General features: G+C 39.0%; 1 protein-coding gene across 1 annotated transcript; it reads right to left on the reverse strand.

Annotated features, from left to right (window-relative positions):
* Nucleotides 1-1,826: 1,826 nt before the first annotated feature.
* On the reverse strand, nucleotides 1,827-13,199 carry LOC117518699 (vitellogenin-2-like). Its single transcript, XM_034179922.1, has 34 exons — nucleotides 13,160-13,199; nucleotides 12,836-12,856; nucleotides 12,317-12,468; nucleotides 11,910-12,161; nucleotides 11,666-11,827; nucleotides 11,428-11,576; nucleotides 11,171-11,321; nucleotides 10,935-11,092; nucleotides 10,499-10,664; nucleotides 10,279-10,404; nucleotides 9,952-10,167; nucleotides 9,588-9,805; nucleotides 9,405-9,502; nucleotides 9,189-9,313; nucleotides 8,378-8,476; nucleotides 7,302-7,421; nucleotides 7,013-7,199; nucleotides 6,840-6,933; nucleotides 6,521-6,706; nucleotides 6,278-6,431; nucleotides 5,963-6,173; nucleotides 5,529-5,857; nucleotides 5,170-5,214; nucleotides 5,023-5,082; nucleotides 4,016-4,222; nucleotides 3,767-3,909; nucleotides 3,529-3,673; nucleotides 3,308-3,437; nucleotides 3,038-3,212; nucleotides 2,844-2,935; nucleotides 2,658-2,752; nucleotides 2,299-2,464; nucleotides 2,035-2,199; nucleotides 1,827-1,933 (listed from the first exon to the last, which is right to left on the reverse strand). The coding sequence occupies exons 1-34, from the start codon at nucleotides 13,197-13,199 to the stop codon at nucleotides 1,827-1,829; spliced, it is 4,944 nt and encodes a 1,647-aa protein (XP_034035813.1).
* Nucleotides 13,200-16,146: the final 2,947 nt, after the last annotated feature.

Consider the following 16,146-nt stretch of genomic DNA (forward strand, 5'->3'; position numbering starts at 1 on the left):
TGGTGCAATGCACCAAATTGCACCATGGTGCAATTTGGTTCCCCCAGACCCCCCAACTCAATATTGCTCCCCCAACTTTAAAAAGGGTTCTGGCTCCCAGGTGTGATCTAAGGTATACATGATTTAGACCTGGTTTGACCACGCATTATAAATGTTGTGTTTTTGCGTTAATAAAAAAGAACATAACAGTGGGGGGGGGTCTTCAATATGGCTAGTACCTAGGGCCCAGAATTTGGTGCTACGCCCCTGCTCGCATGGCATTCGCCAACATTTGGCAGCTGGTGTGAAGGATGCCTTGATCGTGCCTTTTGGCCATGGTTCGCCATGGCTGACGATTCTGTGCAGCTGCTCGGCTGCGGCACGATGTGTCCGACATGCGTACAACATGCCATGTGAATGCTGAGAACCCGATCAGATGGCAGTGTGAGCTCATCTTGCTCACCATTCGAAATGGCTTCCAGCATGAGCGGCATGCAAATATAGAGTGCATGTGCCGTGCCTGAATGGATGTGGCGACTGCTGTATGAGGCATTCAAGTGCGGCTTCGATTTCCCACGATTGCCATTTGAATCCTCCTTCATGCACCATTCTGCCTCAATCGTGTTATGCGTGAAGGGACCATAAAATAGGAGTCCAAAATTGTTCTCAGTCAACTTGGAAAAACAGATAGTTCAAAAATAATTCTGATAATGTAGTCCATGATGCCATGCACTGACTTCGTGTACTTCCAAAAAAAAAAAAAAGATTCAGTCCAGCGAATAATCATATCAGATGTTAGTCCAGCTCGTCCTAACTTCCTCTTCATCAGCTCTTCATGCCTCCAGACGGCTTATAGCATGGTAGATTTGTTTTTGTGTGTGTGTGTGTTAGAAGAATTAGGGGTTTGCAGCATGCAATGGTACAAAACATATGGAACTAAATTTGCACGCTAAATGTATCAACTAAAATGCACTGCAACACAATTCGGATGAATAATCCATGTCACGTGACATACAAAGCATCAGTCGAATGACAAGGATCCACTCAGCTGCAGCTGAGTCGTGCATTTGTGTCTAACCATTGCTGACCATCGAACCTGATAGCAGTACTGATAGAAAGTTTTAGTGCAAGCTCAAGCTATGTTTTAACTGCTCTTTAATTTCAGTCTTTCTGTTGTATATTTCGTTCCACATATGTCCATCACGTTTCCCCTGTGGTTGCTTGCTTTAGGCTGACAGTAACGTGCTTTTTCAATTTCTCTGCTGCATCAAAGTTCATCATGAACTCAACAGTTTGTACTCAATATGTTTTTGACAAGATTACAGCATTAATTGTTTCTGGGTTTGTCAAAAACTCGCCCACCCAACTTACCTCTGTTTTTGCTGTTCAAGTGCTATGCTGTCACCAGCACAGGGAATATCTGACCTAAGTCTTTGTACAGAATAATGACTGGTTCTATTATTGTTACATAAACTAAGTTCATTCAGGTTTTGTTAAAATTCACATTTCTTTAGTTTTGTCCAAGTCAGGGGATAAGACAGAACATTGGGGAACTCTGGGATATGACATGATGCATATCAAAAATTGCAGATGACACAGTATCACCTTGAATAATGATTCAAACCAGACATTACATTTCAAATGTTTAATTTCTTTATTGTCTTTTACAGCTCAGGGCATTTATCCAAGAATGCTGAAGAGAATTCAAATATACAAGTTCTGTTTAGACACTCATTCTTTACTTTGTAATTGTGGCACAATTGCAAATCTGTTCTTGAAAGTCTCTCTCTGTGGGAGATGTCACGAAAATTGAGTTGGATCTGTTAAATTACTGACGATCCAGAGGCTTAAGCACACTGATTGCACAGGCAGGCCACGTGGGCTTTTGTTTGTTCCCTCACATCCTCGTTCTTCCCAAGCATGCTGCTCAGATCCTGTTCATTTACAGTAGTATCTGCAAAAGGAGAAAGACAGAGAAAAAAATACATCTTTATACAACACAGAGCATTTTCCACATTAAAATATTTGTATTTGTGTGTGTTTGCATAGACTGACCAACAGGCACGCAGTGGAAGCCAGCAGTGACGGTGACAGTGGGATCCTGTGGTGTGCACTTGGGCAGACAGCGGAGCACAGGCTCAACAGAGTAACACTTATGCTGCTGGCCCTGGATGGAGATCTGCTTCTCCAGCTTCACAAATTCTTGCTTCAAGAAGCATCCTGGGGAAAAAAACAAGGTAAACAATGAATGTCTGCTTACATCAAGCTATTACCTATAAAGAAGGCAATGGGGTAATTAAGAAAGGTGAAATGAAATACCAGAGGGATCTTGGCAGCTGTTTCCAGGGAGAACCCAGGAGTGAGCAAAGATGGTTGGGTCTGGGGTCACACGTCCGCTGGGCATGCGGTATTCCTCTTTGCTTTCCCCATCGGCTTTTCCACAGAGTCCACTGACCTTACCCCTCATCCAGTCCACAACACGAACCTAAAGAAAAGTAAAACAGCTCAGGCTGAGGGGAGATGTATTTTATCCATGTTGTGAATAGCATAGGACTTAGTAATAACTGAAGAAGTGGGAAAGCACCATAAATAAGTAGGTAAAAAAAAAAATAATAACTACACTGTTTCAAATTTTGAACTTTCAGCACAAATGTCACAATATTTGTAAATTGATTTACCTTCACTGTGTCCATATTATAGAAGACCTCCTGAAGTCCATGACCTTTAGCAAGGAGAGAAATGGCTTCACCTTTCTTCATGATATGAATCTCCTCTGCAGTGAGTAAAAAAAGCAAAATCTGTTGAGTCTTGAGTTTTCACCTTCAAAAAGAGTAATTTTAGTGTAAATTAGTTCAATAAAATACTTGATGGATGATGATATGGGAGGTTGTCGGTTACTTCTTGTTCATTAACCTTCACCATAATCTTGTTGTTCATCTGGTACAAGTCAACATCACTGTGGAAAAATAGGGGATTGTGAGGAAGAAAAGAATCAACTATTTGCATTCTTGGTTTCATTTTTTGCTGTCGTAAAAAAAAAAAAAAATCATTTACTCACATGCGGTCAAGTTGGATATTGATATGGTTCTGGTTGTCTCTCTTAAGCAGAACCCTAAATTTGTGATCATCTGAGGAATCTTGAGACAAAATCTGTTTGCAGCTGTTGGGGAAAGAGTTCTGGAATTTCTTGTTGTTGAATGTGGTCACTGTTTCACCATCCAGGACACACTCAGCTAGAATCAGTAATAATAAACATAAAAAAAAGACACATCCAGTAATCACACTGTAGCATTTACATTAAACAGGCTGATTCTTTCCATATTTTCACCTGCATTTGCTTTGGTAATCATGTGTAGAGCCACGTTACGCCAGTTGCCACTGTGCAATTGCAGCTCTGCAGCGGTTTCTTGAATTGGCAGAGAAATAGGGAGAGGCACACCCTGTTTGTGAAGAGTCCACTAAAATATGAAACAGAAAAGGATATTAGATACGGCTCCACAACATAACAAGGAAGGATGTTTGTGGGTTTTGATGAAAAGAACGTCAGACCTTTGGCGTCTTCAGTGCAACATTCAGCGTTCTGTCAGAAGGAGCAACAACTGTCAGACTGATTTCCCTACATTTACAACCTCTGGATACTTTATCCATGACCAGTCCGGTTCCCATAGTGACACATGAAATGTACTCAGAGACCCTAGAAGAATAAATACATACAAGTCAAATCTACAACTTTTGACAAAAGATGACAGAAATTTCGTGTGAGCTGTATTCATGTAGGAATCTTTACATTTTTGCGTAGTGCTTCATGGCTGATGGAAGCTTGTTCCAGTTCAGTTTCAGGCGGAATGCAGGGTCTTGATTCACAATTCCAGTTTCAGCTTTGATCTTGGCATCGTACTGGTTGCACATGTCGCCCCAGCCGACCTTAGCCTAAGAGAAATGATATGATTTCAAATGTCACACAGTCGTCACATGCATATTAATATTTAGTGGTGGTGGCCCAGTTAATTTCTGTTGGCAAAGAGAAATGTTTTACCATAAGCTTGTGGTAGCTCAGCATCACACCATCAGCACAGACTCTCCACTTATCATTCTCAGCCAGGGTGGCAGCAATGATCTGAACTCTCCGTCTGGGTTTGTCAAGGTAAGCAGCAATCTGGTAGCCCTGAGGCTTTTGATCAGCTCTCACGGCACGGATCAGAATGACCACAGCTGGATTGACAGAGTCTACAAGGTGCCTCTCCTGAAGGTGTAAACACGAGACTGATCTTAATGGCAGTTTTAAAAACATATAAAGGTGGCGAGACTCATTAAAAAAATTTGAACATCAGCTTTATGTCAAAATTATGAAAATATTGCTTTCAACTGTGATATTTTGTAGATTGATTTGCTCACAGCACACACACACACACACACTCACTCACTCACTCATCTTCATCCGCTTTTCCAAGATCGGATCACGGGGGGCTGGAGCCTATCCCAGCAGCCAGCAGCCGTGAGGCAGGGTATACTGTGTACAGGACGCCAGTGTGTCGCAGGGCCACATATAGACAAACAAACACATTCACACCTGCACGTACACCTACAGACAATTTAAAGTTTCCAGTTCACCTAACCTGCATGCCGTTGTTTGTGGGAGGAAGCTGGAGCATCCCAGAGGGAACCCACACAGAAAGGCCACAGGTGGGAATCAAACCCATGACCTTCTCACTGTGAGGTGCAACAGTGCTAACCACTAAGCCACTGTGCTGCTCTTGCTCACAGTATAAATAATTGATCAAATCACCAGATTACTCAACAAAGCAAATCTTTCATTTCTTATTTTTTGTCTTGCATTTTAAATACAGTATATAGACAATAAAGGAGATTACACATACGCTATTAGCACAGTAATACACACTAAACTCAACTGTGTGTGTGTGTGTGTGTGTGTGTGTGTGTGTGTGTGTGTGTGTGTGTGTGTGTGTGTGTGTGTGTGTGTGTGTGTGTGTGTGTGTGTGTGTGTGTGTGTGTGTGTGAGAGAGAGAGAAAGAGATTTTTCACCTTAGTGATAGCTTCATAGCTCCAGGAACTGCTTCTGCTGGAGTTGCTGTAGACTGAATACTGTAAACAAAAGCGGAAAAAAACACACATCATTTTGTTTACTTTATTTAGATTATAGGACTTAGCATCCAGCAATCACAAAATTACCTGGCTCTGGTGCTTCTTTATAAACTTCTGATTATAAAGTGATTGCTGCAATGGAAAAAGAAATAAAATAACCACATTATTTATAGAATATCTATCAAGACTTTACTCAGATGTTAAAGGAAGTTGTAGCTCACCCTTGAGCGATGGCTGGAGTTGCTTGAAATGGGCCTGGAAACTGAAGAATGACTTGATTGCGAAGATGACTGCTTGCTTGATGCACTGTGGGAGCTCTTGCTGGAAGGTCTCCTGATGGAAGGGCGACTCTGACTGCTTGATGATTTTCTGGCCTGAACATCAGTATCACTAATCCTCCTCTTAGAGCGAGAGGAACCACTCGAAGAAGATGTGGATGAGGAGACCTTTGACCTGTGCTTAGATTTACTTGAAGAGGAAGAGCTGGAGTGAGATGTGACAGAACGTGATTCCTTTGAGTGCGATTCGGAAGAAGACGATGAGCTATGGCCCGAAACGTCAGCAGAGGAACTGTTGGAGCGAGAACTGGAAGAGCTAGAACTGGAGCTGGAAGAGGTGCCGTTCAAAACTGGAGACAGTATTCTTCTGAGTTTTGTGATCACATCCCTTTCATTTTGATTCTCCTCGCTAAGGTTGATCACTTTCACAATGTTTTCTGCAGCATTGCCTCCGACCTGTACCTCAACTTCAATCTTCTCAAGGGCTGGTCCAGGAGCTAAACATAAATAAAAACATTAATAAAAAGTTGAATGACTTTTGCACACGTCACCCAACAAAGCTACTTATGTAATAAATTTATTTTAAAGTCAAATTTACTTGCCTGGTCCAATCTCAACTGACAGAGCATGGTTTCCAATGATAGCATACAGTGGCGTATATCTGAATGAGGCAGCGTTGAGAGATGTCATTTCAGCACACGCCTTGATTCCAAAGGTTTCTGCTGCAGCACACTGTTTCTTCTCAAAAAGCTTGAGGGCCTTCTGGGTAATTTTGCTTTGGTTGTCACCAGCAAGGATTTCTGATGAAGAAGACTGTCACAACAGTAGTCAGAAATTATTTTAGAATGTGTAATTTTGTATTTTATTTAATTTATTTATTTGTAATATTGGGGACTACTGGTCCAGATTAAACTCACCCCAGCACCATTCACTGAAGCTGACATGTGAGAAGCATTCACAGACATATGGCTCTGTCTTGAGTTTTGTCCTGGAAGTCTTGCAGGAAGTATTGGTGTAAATTTAGCAGCAGCAAGATCCTCCACATTTCTTGAAATTGCCAAAGTCTCGACACTGTTGGAGAAGATAAAATAACTGTTTGAGCAATAGAAGCATACAGTAACTGGGCTATATTTTATTTGGTGAAAAGTAAAGGCACACACTTTGCTGATACAATCTTATCAAGACCACGAACAGGCAAGAGCTCAAGCTTGAAGTTGCCCTCATTCAAGTCAAGTCTTGCTTCAATATTTACAGGAGCAATTGTGTGAACTTTAGCTCTTAGCATCAGAGAGGCCTGGAGCAATGCAGTGTTCACTCCCATAACTGCGTAGGTGTGCATGGCAACACTGCAAGAAAAGAAAACATGAAGTTGAATATACCGGGTGCATTTTTCAAAGTTACCTTTTTCACAACCACTCATTTTCTGTAAATTGGGGGGGGGGGGGGGGGGGGGTGTTGTTTTCTTATGCATGCTACAACCTTGGAGTAATGGTGGCCTTCATGTTGACATCAGATTTAAGAAGTTGAGAAGCATGGAAGTCCTCAGGTAGAGCTGGAGTCACAGTGGCTTGGACTGTGAAAAACAGACCATATTCTCAGTATGGATCAGTATTTTGAAATTGTAAAAGTAAGGCTACACCAGTAGCGCTTACCTTGGATAGCTGCAGCAGCTACAGCAGCTGAATAGAAGCTCAGCTCCATAGGCAGACCAACGGCAGTGGGTAAGATGCGACGGATCTCGCCAACAAGCATGGGTTTAGCATAGTGTAGTGGGGTGCCAGACAAGACAGCATTCCAAACCTTCATTCCATATGCATGAACTGAGGGTCCTATACCCATCTGTAAACACAAAACTGTCTGTAAGATGCTGAAGATTTTAAATTGCAAATAACAATTGGGAAGACGTCATGTATCTACAAAAAATAACTAAAAATGGTGTACCTGAATAACCTGATCAATAATGGGCTTGTTGATGTTGGCAAATGCAATTTCCTGTCCAAAGAATTTCACATAGAAAGACCCCAATGGCGGACTATTGGGAGAAGCCCTCCATTCAGACAGCTGCATTGGAAGACAACAAAAACTCAGACACATGTCATCTGTTCAGGAAATATGCTTTGTTCACGTGATACTTGGTTAAAAAAAAAAGCATGTTACAATTGAAATGATACATTATACAGTCAAAAGTATGTAGAAACACTGAAAGTTTCTGGACAAGACCATGTCATCTCATGATGTAGGTTGTAAGTGAGTGACATCAGCCCAGAAATTGAAACAAACACTTCACCATGTAACAGCGAATGCAGGAAAGGACTGAGACTAGACTGCCTTCCTGAAAGGTATTTTTCAACCATTGATGTTGAATTTTGCATTATTATTAGTATTATTATTATTGCAGCTGGTCTGCTCTGTGTCCGCCTGATCCCGTCAGATCTCAGAAGCTAACCAGAGCAGGATCTGGTTAGTTCTTGGATGGGAGACCTTTTTGGAACACCAGCGGCTGTGTGTGTTTCTCCAACACTGGAGTTGCCTCAGGAAGGGCATCCGGCATAAAACTTGTGCCAAATACCAGTGTGGGTCTGGCTGTATCCGCTGTGGCGACCCCGAACAAAAACGAGAGCAGCCAAAGAAAAACAACAACAACATTAGTATTACTATTATTGTTGTTGTTATTATTATTGTGAATAATAATGATACAGTGCTACAGGGCCTTGAAGATATGTTCACGATGGTCAGTATTAATAATTATAATAACTATTTATATTATGCTTTACCAGTAAGGTACTAAACTAAATCAACACAAATTAAAGAATAAATGGCAATAATAAAAAATATGCTACAACAATGCACCAAAAAAAAAACCAAAATTAAAGACCTGATAATACAGAAAAAGGTGGGACTTTATTTTATTTATTTGTTTATTTTTGAAAGTTACAATTTATACTCTGGATAATGCATTACTTTAGCTTATTGGATTCATACTTTATAAATTTCAAGTTTAAGACTGTTATACTTACAGCCTTCAGGACTTGTTTCATCTTGGTAATTCTGTCAGCATTGTCAGGACTTGAGGTTTTCAGAAGAGCCTCCTGAATTCCCTCAGCTCTCACTCCAATCTGAAAAAAGACATATAGCATTTAAGAATAGGCTGCTTGTCCACCAAATTATTCATGAAGACAGTGCATTCATCAGAGCTATATAACCGGCAATTGCTTTTTTTTTTTTTGAAAAAATAAAAAAATATATTTGTAGAAAGTCAATCTGCCAGAATGACCATGCAAAACTAGAGCGCCAACTTCCGCCGACACTACTTTCTAATTTTCCAAGATTTTTCCTGACTTTGACCTATGACCTTGAAAGTTGAATCATTTCTTGACTATCAGGAAATGAATCCTCTGTGTAAAAAATCAGAACAGTATATGAGAAATTGTGGGTTACAGGCTGTTCACAAACAAACAAACAGGTGCAAAAATATTACCTACCCCCAACTTTGTTGGCGGCGGTAACAAACATTTGCCAAGCCTCGGGATTCTTAGTTTTACTGAGCTGCATAAGATATACATAAAGATATAAAGCTGAGGTTGCCTTTCTCAAATTTTCATATTGCTAATTTTGCTTTTGTTGCCTGGTAAGGTGATAAAAAGCTGTTTTCCTTCTCACTGCTCAAGCGATGTGCTGCAACTGCACACTGCTGCCTGCTGCAAACACCCATACGCTGAAAAGCCACTGGTCTATCATTTATACAAACATTATTTGCTACACTAATATAAAAAAGCTATCCCAGAAGTTGGCAGAGTGAACCAGATGTGCAGGACATGATCTTCTCACCTCAAAAACATCAGCATATGCTCCAGCAAAGTAGGTGCGAACTTTGGCCACAACAGCTCTCGGGAAAAGAGTTGCAGCATCGTTGATGTAAAAAGCAGTGGCAGCAGCTCCCATCATCCAAGGGTCTGAAGAAAGAAACAACAGCATCATTAATGAACAGGTTTTAATATATAAGCAAGCCTTTGATAGTACATTATTAATTTGTCATCCTCTTACTGCTGTATGCATTGAAGTACAGGGCTTTGCTGTAGCGATAGTTCAACCGCTCATATCTGGGGTTCAGCATTTTCACAGCAACATTACAAGCAGCAGCTCTGAAAGTAGAAAATTTTAACGTGTTTTACACAGACATGCATTTAAAAATAAATACAGTCTGAATGTGATTATTTATCCACTTACACATTTATATAGTCAGGAGCAGTGTTCTTCGACATGAACTTCATGTAGGAATACATGAAGCTAGCAACTTGAAGATTTCTTTCTTTCTGGATTGCATTAACAAGTGTGAACACCAAACCCGATGGCAGCTTTGTCTCAAACAGCACAGCAGCGGCAACCATTCTGAGCTCTGGGTGCAGATCCTTGTCCATGAAGAGCTCAATAGCCACGTCCCGGACCTGTTTTCAAAAAAAAAAAAAAAAATCCCAGTATAGTAAGCGGGTGTAGAAAATGAATGCGTGAATCCCATGCAGCACTGCACAGAACTAAAACAGGTCAGATTTCACAAAGAGGTGGTAATATAGGATGTAAAACTCAGGTGTACCATCTTATGCGCCTTCTTTGCAATGTTTCTCAGAGCCAAAACAGCATCAATCTGAACTGGCAGTGACAGATCTCTAGCATTGCCGAAGATGGGCAGCAGCTTCATTATTGGCTTCAGACTTGAAGGATGACCTGCGTTACCAAGAACTTTGAGAAGGATTGTGATGTCCTCCATCTTTCTGTGTTCAATAGCCTGATTAATAAGATCGTGGATAGGCTGTGGGAAGCACATAAAAACAGTTGAGTAGATTTGTTCTTTATTCATTTCATTCATATTCATTTATGTTTGAACTGAATTTTATTAATAAAATATACCAAAAAGTCTCACCTTCACAAACTCAGTTGGGCAGGTTGGGTTCTCAGCACAGTATTTCTGAACTATGGTGCCATATCCCAGCATAACAATCTCCCGCAGAATTAAATTTTGCGTAATCTTTTCATTGGCAAATAGGCTCTGAGGTGTGGCAAAGATAAGAAGAACAATTAATATGTCATCAAAGTTCTCCTGTAACTACAAATAGAGAATGTAATGTTTAAAGATGACTTGCCTTAAGAAGGTTGATGGTCTCCAAGTCAGCTGTCACCATGTGCACAGATGCCAACAGAGCTTGAGCTGCTTCAGGAACGCTCAGGTCACCGGCAAGAAACTTTTCTTTGATAAACCTCAAAGTAGCTTGGTTTCCAATGGCAGGAAGGGCATTCAGCATCCAATGCCTGAGAAACATTATCCAAAGCAATTAGCGATTGCATATAGTGTAGCATATAAGGCGCAGCGAATGAATGAATGAATGAATATTAGTATATAACAGTGGCACAAGAATGCAAGTGGTTAGCACTAAAAAAGGTCTTGGGTATTAACCTATTTTGGATTTTCCTGTCAAGAATTTGCATGCTCTTCCATGTTCTGTCACAGTCCATAAATATAGGTCGACAAGTTAGGTGAAAGAAAATGATAGATGGAAACAAAATAAAATCTACACTTACTTGTGATCAGGTTTAGATTTTAACTGATTCCAGAGGGTCTCAATGCTCTCAAATCTGGCCACACGCAATATCTGGATGAGCTCAATAAACTTAAGAGGGGCTTGCTCATTGACTTTTTCTGCATTAATGGTTGCCAGCTGGTTCAGAGTCTCAACTGCCTATAAAACAAAATGTGTACCATGTTAAAATCGACACAATGAATGCAGTATGACTCAGGTGGTAAGGAGGAGAAATACCTGAGCCTCTGCATTAGAGATCCTCAGAAGCTGGATTGGTGTCTGGAGAAGCTCAGTGCCGAACTGATACTGCAGGGATCCACGCTTAACATATTCAGCATTGATAGGCTGCACAGGGGTTTTCTGTATCTCCACAAAACTCAGGTTCTGCCTGTGAATTTGTGTGTTGTTCATATGTAAATGTTCAGTTTGACTTTGCGCAAAGTGCTTGTACAGAATCAAATGAAAGAATATTTCCTTGTAATTTTGACACATACTTGGCCTCCATCTGTGTTGCACCATTCAAAATGTTAAAGGGTGAGAACTGAGTGACCTCTGTGCTTGTTGCCTCCAAGATCAGAGAACCTGTGTCTGCTGGCTTCATGATGTAGTTGTAAGCGGCACCTCCCTTCATGGCATGTCCTCTCTATTTAGACAAAACCCACAATGTTATCAGAGCAGCGGTCTGTAAAGGTACACTGTACGTAACATGTTAGATAACTTAAGTGCTCTTACAGCTTCACACTCAGCACATTCCTGCATGTAAGCCAAACCAATGTCCTTCAGGATTCTCTCCTGGCAGTGATTCAGATTTTTGGTTTTGGTCAAATGGACAAGTTCAGCCTTCTGGTCTTCATGGATAACGTAGAGGGTCTTGCATACTCCTTGAACTCCAGCCTATTAATACAAATCCATGCATGGTCTGTGAGTTGAAATATTGTATCTATGAGCAGAACTCTATGGAAATACATTTTCATACCTCTTGCAGCTCATAGACATTCTGTGTTTTCTTGATGTTTAGCTGTAAGAGGTTCAGGATTCCTCTGTAAACATTCAGCACAGTTTCAGAGACTCCATTCGGTGCAAACACTTTTCCAACAACTCCATTAGCATACTCAAACTTGACAGGTGTCAAGAGCTGAGCATTTAGGGCCGAAGTGAGCTTGGTGGCTGGGGTCAAGGAGAGTTTTGGCCAGATGCCACTGTACTCCAAGAGCTGAGGGTCGACAAACTGAAAGGAAAGGTGACCAAATGGAATGTGAACATCAATACACTCCCGATATAACTATCCTCTACCTACATCTTATTTATAAAATTCATGCAAACATTGTATTCTGCTTTGCACTGTATTCTTATATTACACTAATACTTGAAGTTGGCATTTACCTTCAGCATGAAGGTGTCTGTAGACACTGCACTGATGAAAAGTTTGCTTTGGATTTTTACTCCAGCTCGTGCCAGACCTTCCTCAGGCAGGCCACCCAGAAGAAGAGCTTCATATTTGTATAAGTAAGTCCTTCCAGTAGCAAATTGTGGGGCTACAAAAGTAACGATACACCATTATGGGACTTAATATCTTGTGAGCTTTAAGACTCCTAATATCACCAAAAAATATGTATCACATTAGTGATTTTCTATTTCAGTGGAACTATACACAGTTAGTAATATACGTATATTCTGTGCAATAAAAATTAAAATATATTTATTTAATCTAATTATGTCAACTGGTTGCCCAGAACATGATTGTTTAAGGGGGAAACATACAATAGTATTTCATTTCTTAGAGTGTGTGAAGAAATATCTATCTTTTACACTCCAGCCTTTAAAAGGTAATTATGTGAAGCATTTTTGTTTATGTATGATGTGATAACAAGGCAAAATAAAGAAGAAGAAAAAAAATCTTACCTAAGCTGATCTGGTTGCCCGCTACAAATTAGGAATGCAGTGTTAGTTTCATATGGGTAAAACCAAAGACAGTAAAACATATATATATAAAGTAAATAAATGTGAAATGTGAAAATCCTAAAATTATACATTAACAATTCAAAGAGATTATCGTCGGTTTTCTATGGTCAAACTGATGATGGCCATTATTGCAAGCACAGTGCTACCTATTGAACAATTATTTTTCAAAAAGATACATTTACTCTAAATAAGAAGAACTAGAATTTCCAAAAGTAATGTTGAATAGCAATTCAGGTTATTTAAAATTAACAAAATCACACTTACCCACAAGGGCCACGGCCAGTGCAAGTACAAACACCCTCATGGTTGGTGAATGTGACCGACTGCATTCACGGGTTTTCTTTTATAGGCAGATTTTGCTGGCTGAGCAGTCATCATCATGTATCATTAACAAAACATCAGTCGTTCATTATTGATTAATGATGTTAAAGCGTCCTGACCACAAAGACATTAGACAAACAGAGCTGATAAAACATGTCATAGGTGTAACAGGTTAACCTGACTACTATTTGTAATTTTTCTTTCAACGGAGTCAACAGCTCAAAGTTCCACATGCAAAAGCACTAAACAAGAAATTAAAGGGTTTTTTTTCCTCACATTCCACTGCAAAAATAACTACATGTACAAATTAGCACACATTTTGAAGTTATTTTGTCTATGTGAGGAAAAAATAAGTTTGATTCAAAACTCTTTGACTGGGACATTTTTATCATTCATTAAAAATTTGTCAGTGTGTCAAATCAAGTGGATCTGCTGGAAAAATGTCATGTCATTTTTAAGGCCAAAGTTTCTAGATAAAAGTATGCATGCGCTTAAAACAAGCCAGTTTGGCTGCCAATGTAGTAACTGAATTTTACTTGATAAGGCAATTTGAAATAACATGAAATAGCTTTGATAGCCTCCAAGTGGATGTTTTACAGAAAAGTGCCTGCATCTTATTAAAACAACTAAAATAAAGGTTTCTTATCCATGCAAGCAAAGTGGCATTTGGATTAAGACAAAGGATTTTCCTTGCAACATACTAGCTGATCAATTTATATTAAGAAGATCAACAAGATTTTGAATCTGCATATATAAATATACAAGATCTGCAGTTTTTGCAGTGTAGATTTAAAGATATTGATGATCTGTATGGTACATGTGAAACAATAATGTAATGATTGATCTTATTCTAAATAAGACAGTATTTAGGTAATGGTGTTTACATGAGTCATTTGTAGAATATTCAATTCATATATCCTTTTACAGAGCATAACATAGTGATAAAGGACATCATAGTCTGATTAAGTTGTATGCATCTACAATGCCCTTCAATAACCCGACTAAAATAGAATACTCTACAATTCTTAATTAGATTCTTACTTACTCTAATTATGATCTTATTCAGGTTAAGGTAACCAGAAAATACTGTTTACATGGCAGTGTTTTATTCAGAGTATTGTCTTAATCAAGTTAACACTGGAATACTACTGCTCATATAAACACAGTTACTCTTTTTTTTTTTTTTTTTAACTCTTTTTTGCCACTTAAAGCATCTGAACTGAGACAGCATCAGTATAGAATTGCTGCTTATCAAAAATGATCTTTAATATCTGGACAACGAAGAATATGTTTTGCTTCACTACAATGTATAAAGAGTAATTAATTTTCTGGAAGACAGTAGTGATTCACAATATAAAATCAGCTTACTCTACATTTTCTGATGTTGCGATCTTATTATCCTATGCTTCCTTGAACATTTGGGCCATCGGTGTCCTTGAGTGCTTAGAAAAAGGAGCCTATAAATAAAATGCATTATTATTAATATCAGAAAATTTGCAATAGAACCACTTCAAGTTCTGTGGACTCTGTTCATTATGTATATCATTGGTGAACAATGTCTGTAACCTCTGTCTGATTTATTCCAACATTTATATGCATAATAATCATACAGTAAATTTCCCCACCCATTGAACTTTTGGACCATATCACACTCCATGTCTGTGTGTGTGTATGTTCATCTTTTTCTGGAGCATGACTTATACATGAATGCTTCAGTTACTCCCTGTCAGGGATGCTCGGCCACAAGTTGCCTTGTTTTTTGTTAATGTAATGTTATATGTACAGTGATGTGAAAGGTTTGTGCACCCTTGAGCTTTTGCATGTCTGAATTTTTTACAACATAAAAAAAAAAAACTGGCTTTTATATTGAAATTTCTAAAATGACGCCCTTTAAAATCGCAGTGAAAAGTAAATAAAAATAAATAAAAATGTAAAAGCCAGAAATGATGGTGACTTACTTAGTAAGTGCACCCTTTAGTATAATACATGTCGACCATCACATTTGTATCCAGTCTATTTCAGACAAATCAGGGGATGGATACATGAACATTTACAAAACACTGATTAAGTCTTGGACTTTGTTTGCCTTTTAGTTATTAAGAAATACAAACAGCATGGTACTGTATGGTAAATATGTCCGGAGGTGACAGTTCCCTGACTGTGCAAAGAAAGCCAAGATGACAAGACAGCCATGAAGATGGCTTCTGTACTTGCGATTGGAGAAATTGTGCATAGTGCAAATTTAGCATTTTACCACTTATACAGCTTTAACATGAAATGGTATAGAGAAGGATTTTCTTAAAACAAAGAATTCAAAGTTCACCTACAGTTTGCCAGAAGGCACACGGTGGATACAAGCCTAGATTTGATCTGTTTGATCCTTCTCTGCTCAACTCCACTATGAAGCTGTGAGTGGTGAACCAAAATGCAAAACCTGAACTATGCAGTAATTCTTTGTATTTCTTTTAGTTAATGATTTAGAGATTACTTTTCACTGTGAGTTCAAAGGGCACCATTTTAGGAAGGGGTAGGTTTAGAAATAGTAAAATAATAATAAAAAAGTGTCATGAAAATGTGACTAATTTTGTGAAGGGAGCACGAAAAAAGCATGCGACTATTGTATCATTAACCCCTCCCCCCTTTTTTAAATCCCCAGAGGAAAGGTTTTAATTTTACGTCTGCATGCAAGTTGTTCTTAAAAATGAATTTTAAAGGATTATTAAACGAGTGCAAAGTCTGTACAAGGAAATAATCCCGTACAGACTGAGCAAACAAGGCTAATAATTTATTATATCGCTATTTTTATATATATATATATATATATATATAAACACGCAAACTTACGGTATCACCTGAATATGAAAGCTGCTGACGTGGGCTTGTAAAGATAAAGATAAACTTTATTGATCTCACAAAGGAGAAATTCACAT

The sequence above is a fragment of the Thalassophryne amazonica genome, chromosome 10, assembly GCF_902500255.1.
Source record: "Thalassophryne amazonica chromosome 10, fThaAma1.1, whole genome shotgun sequence".
NCBI lineage: Eukaryota > Metazoa > Chordata > Actinopteri > Batrachoidiformes > Batrachoididae > Thalassophryne > Thalassophryne amazonica.

Excerpts from the sequence above, each read along its gene's own strand:
- LOC117518699 (XM_034179922.1), bottom strand. The coding sequence starts at position 13,199 with ATGAGGGTGTTTGTACTTGCACTGGCCGTGGCCCTTGTGG. Across the intron at positions 10,405-10,498 it reads AGACCATCAACCTTCTTAAG|AGCCTATTTGCCAATGAAAA; the intron begins GCAAGTCATCTT and ends GCCACACCTCAG. Across the intron at positions 3,438-3,528 it reads TTGCACTGAAGACGCCAAAG|TGGACTCTTCACAAACAGGG; the intron begins GTCTGACGTTCT and ends TTCATATTTTAG.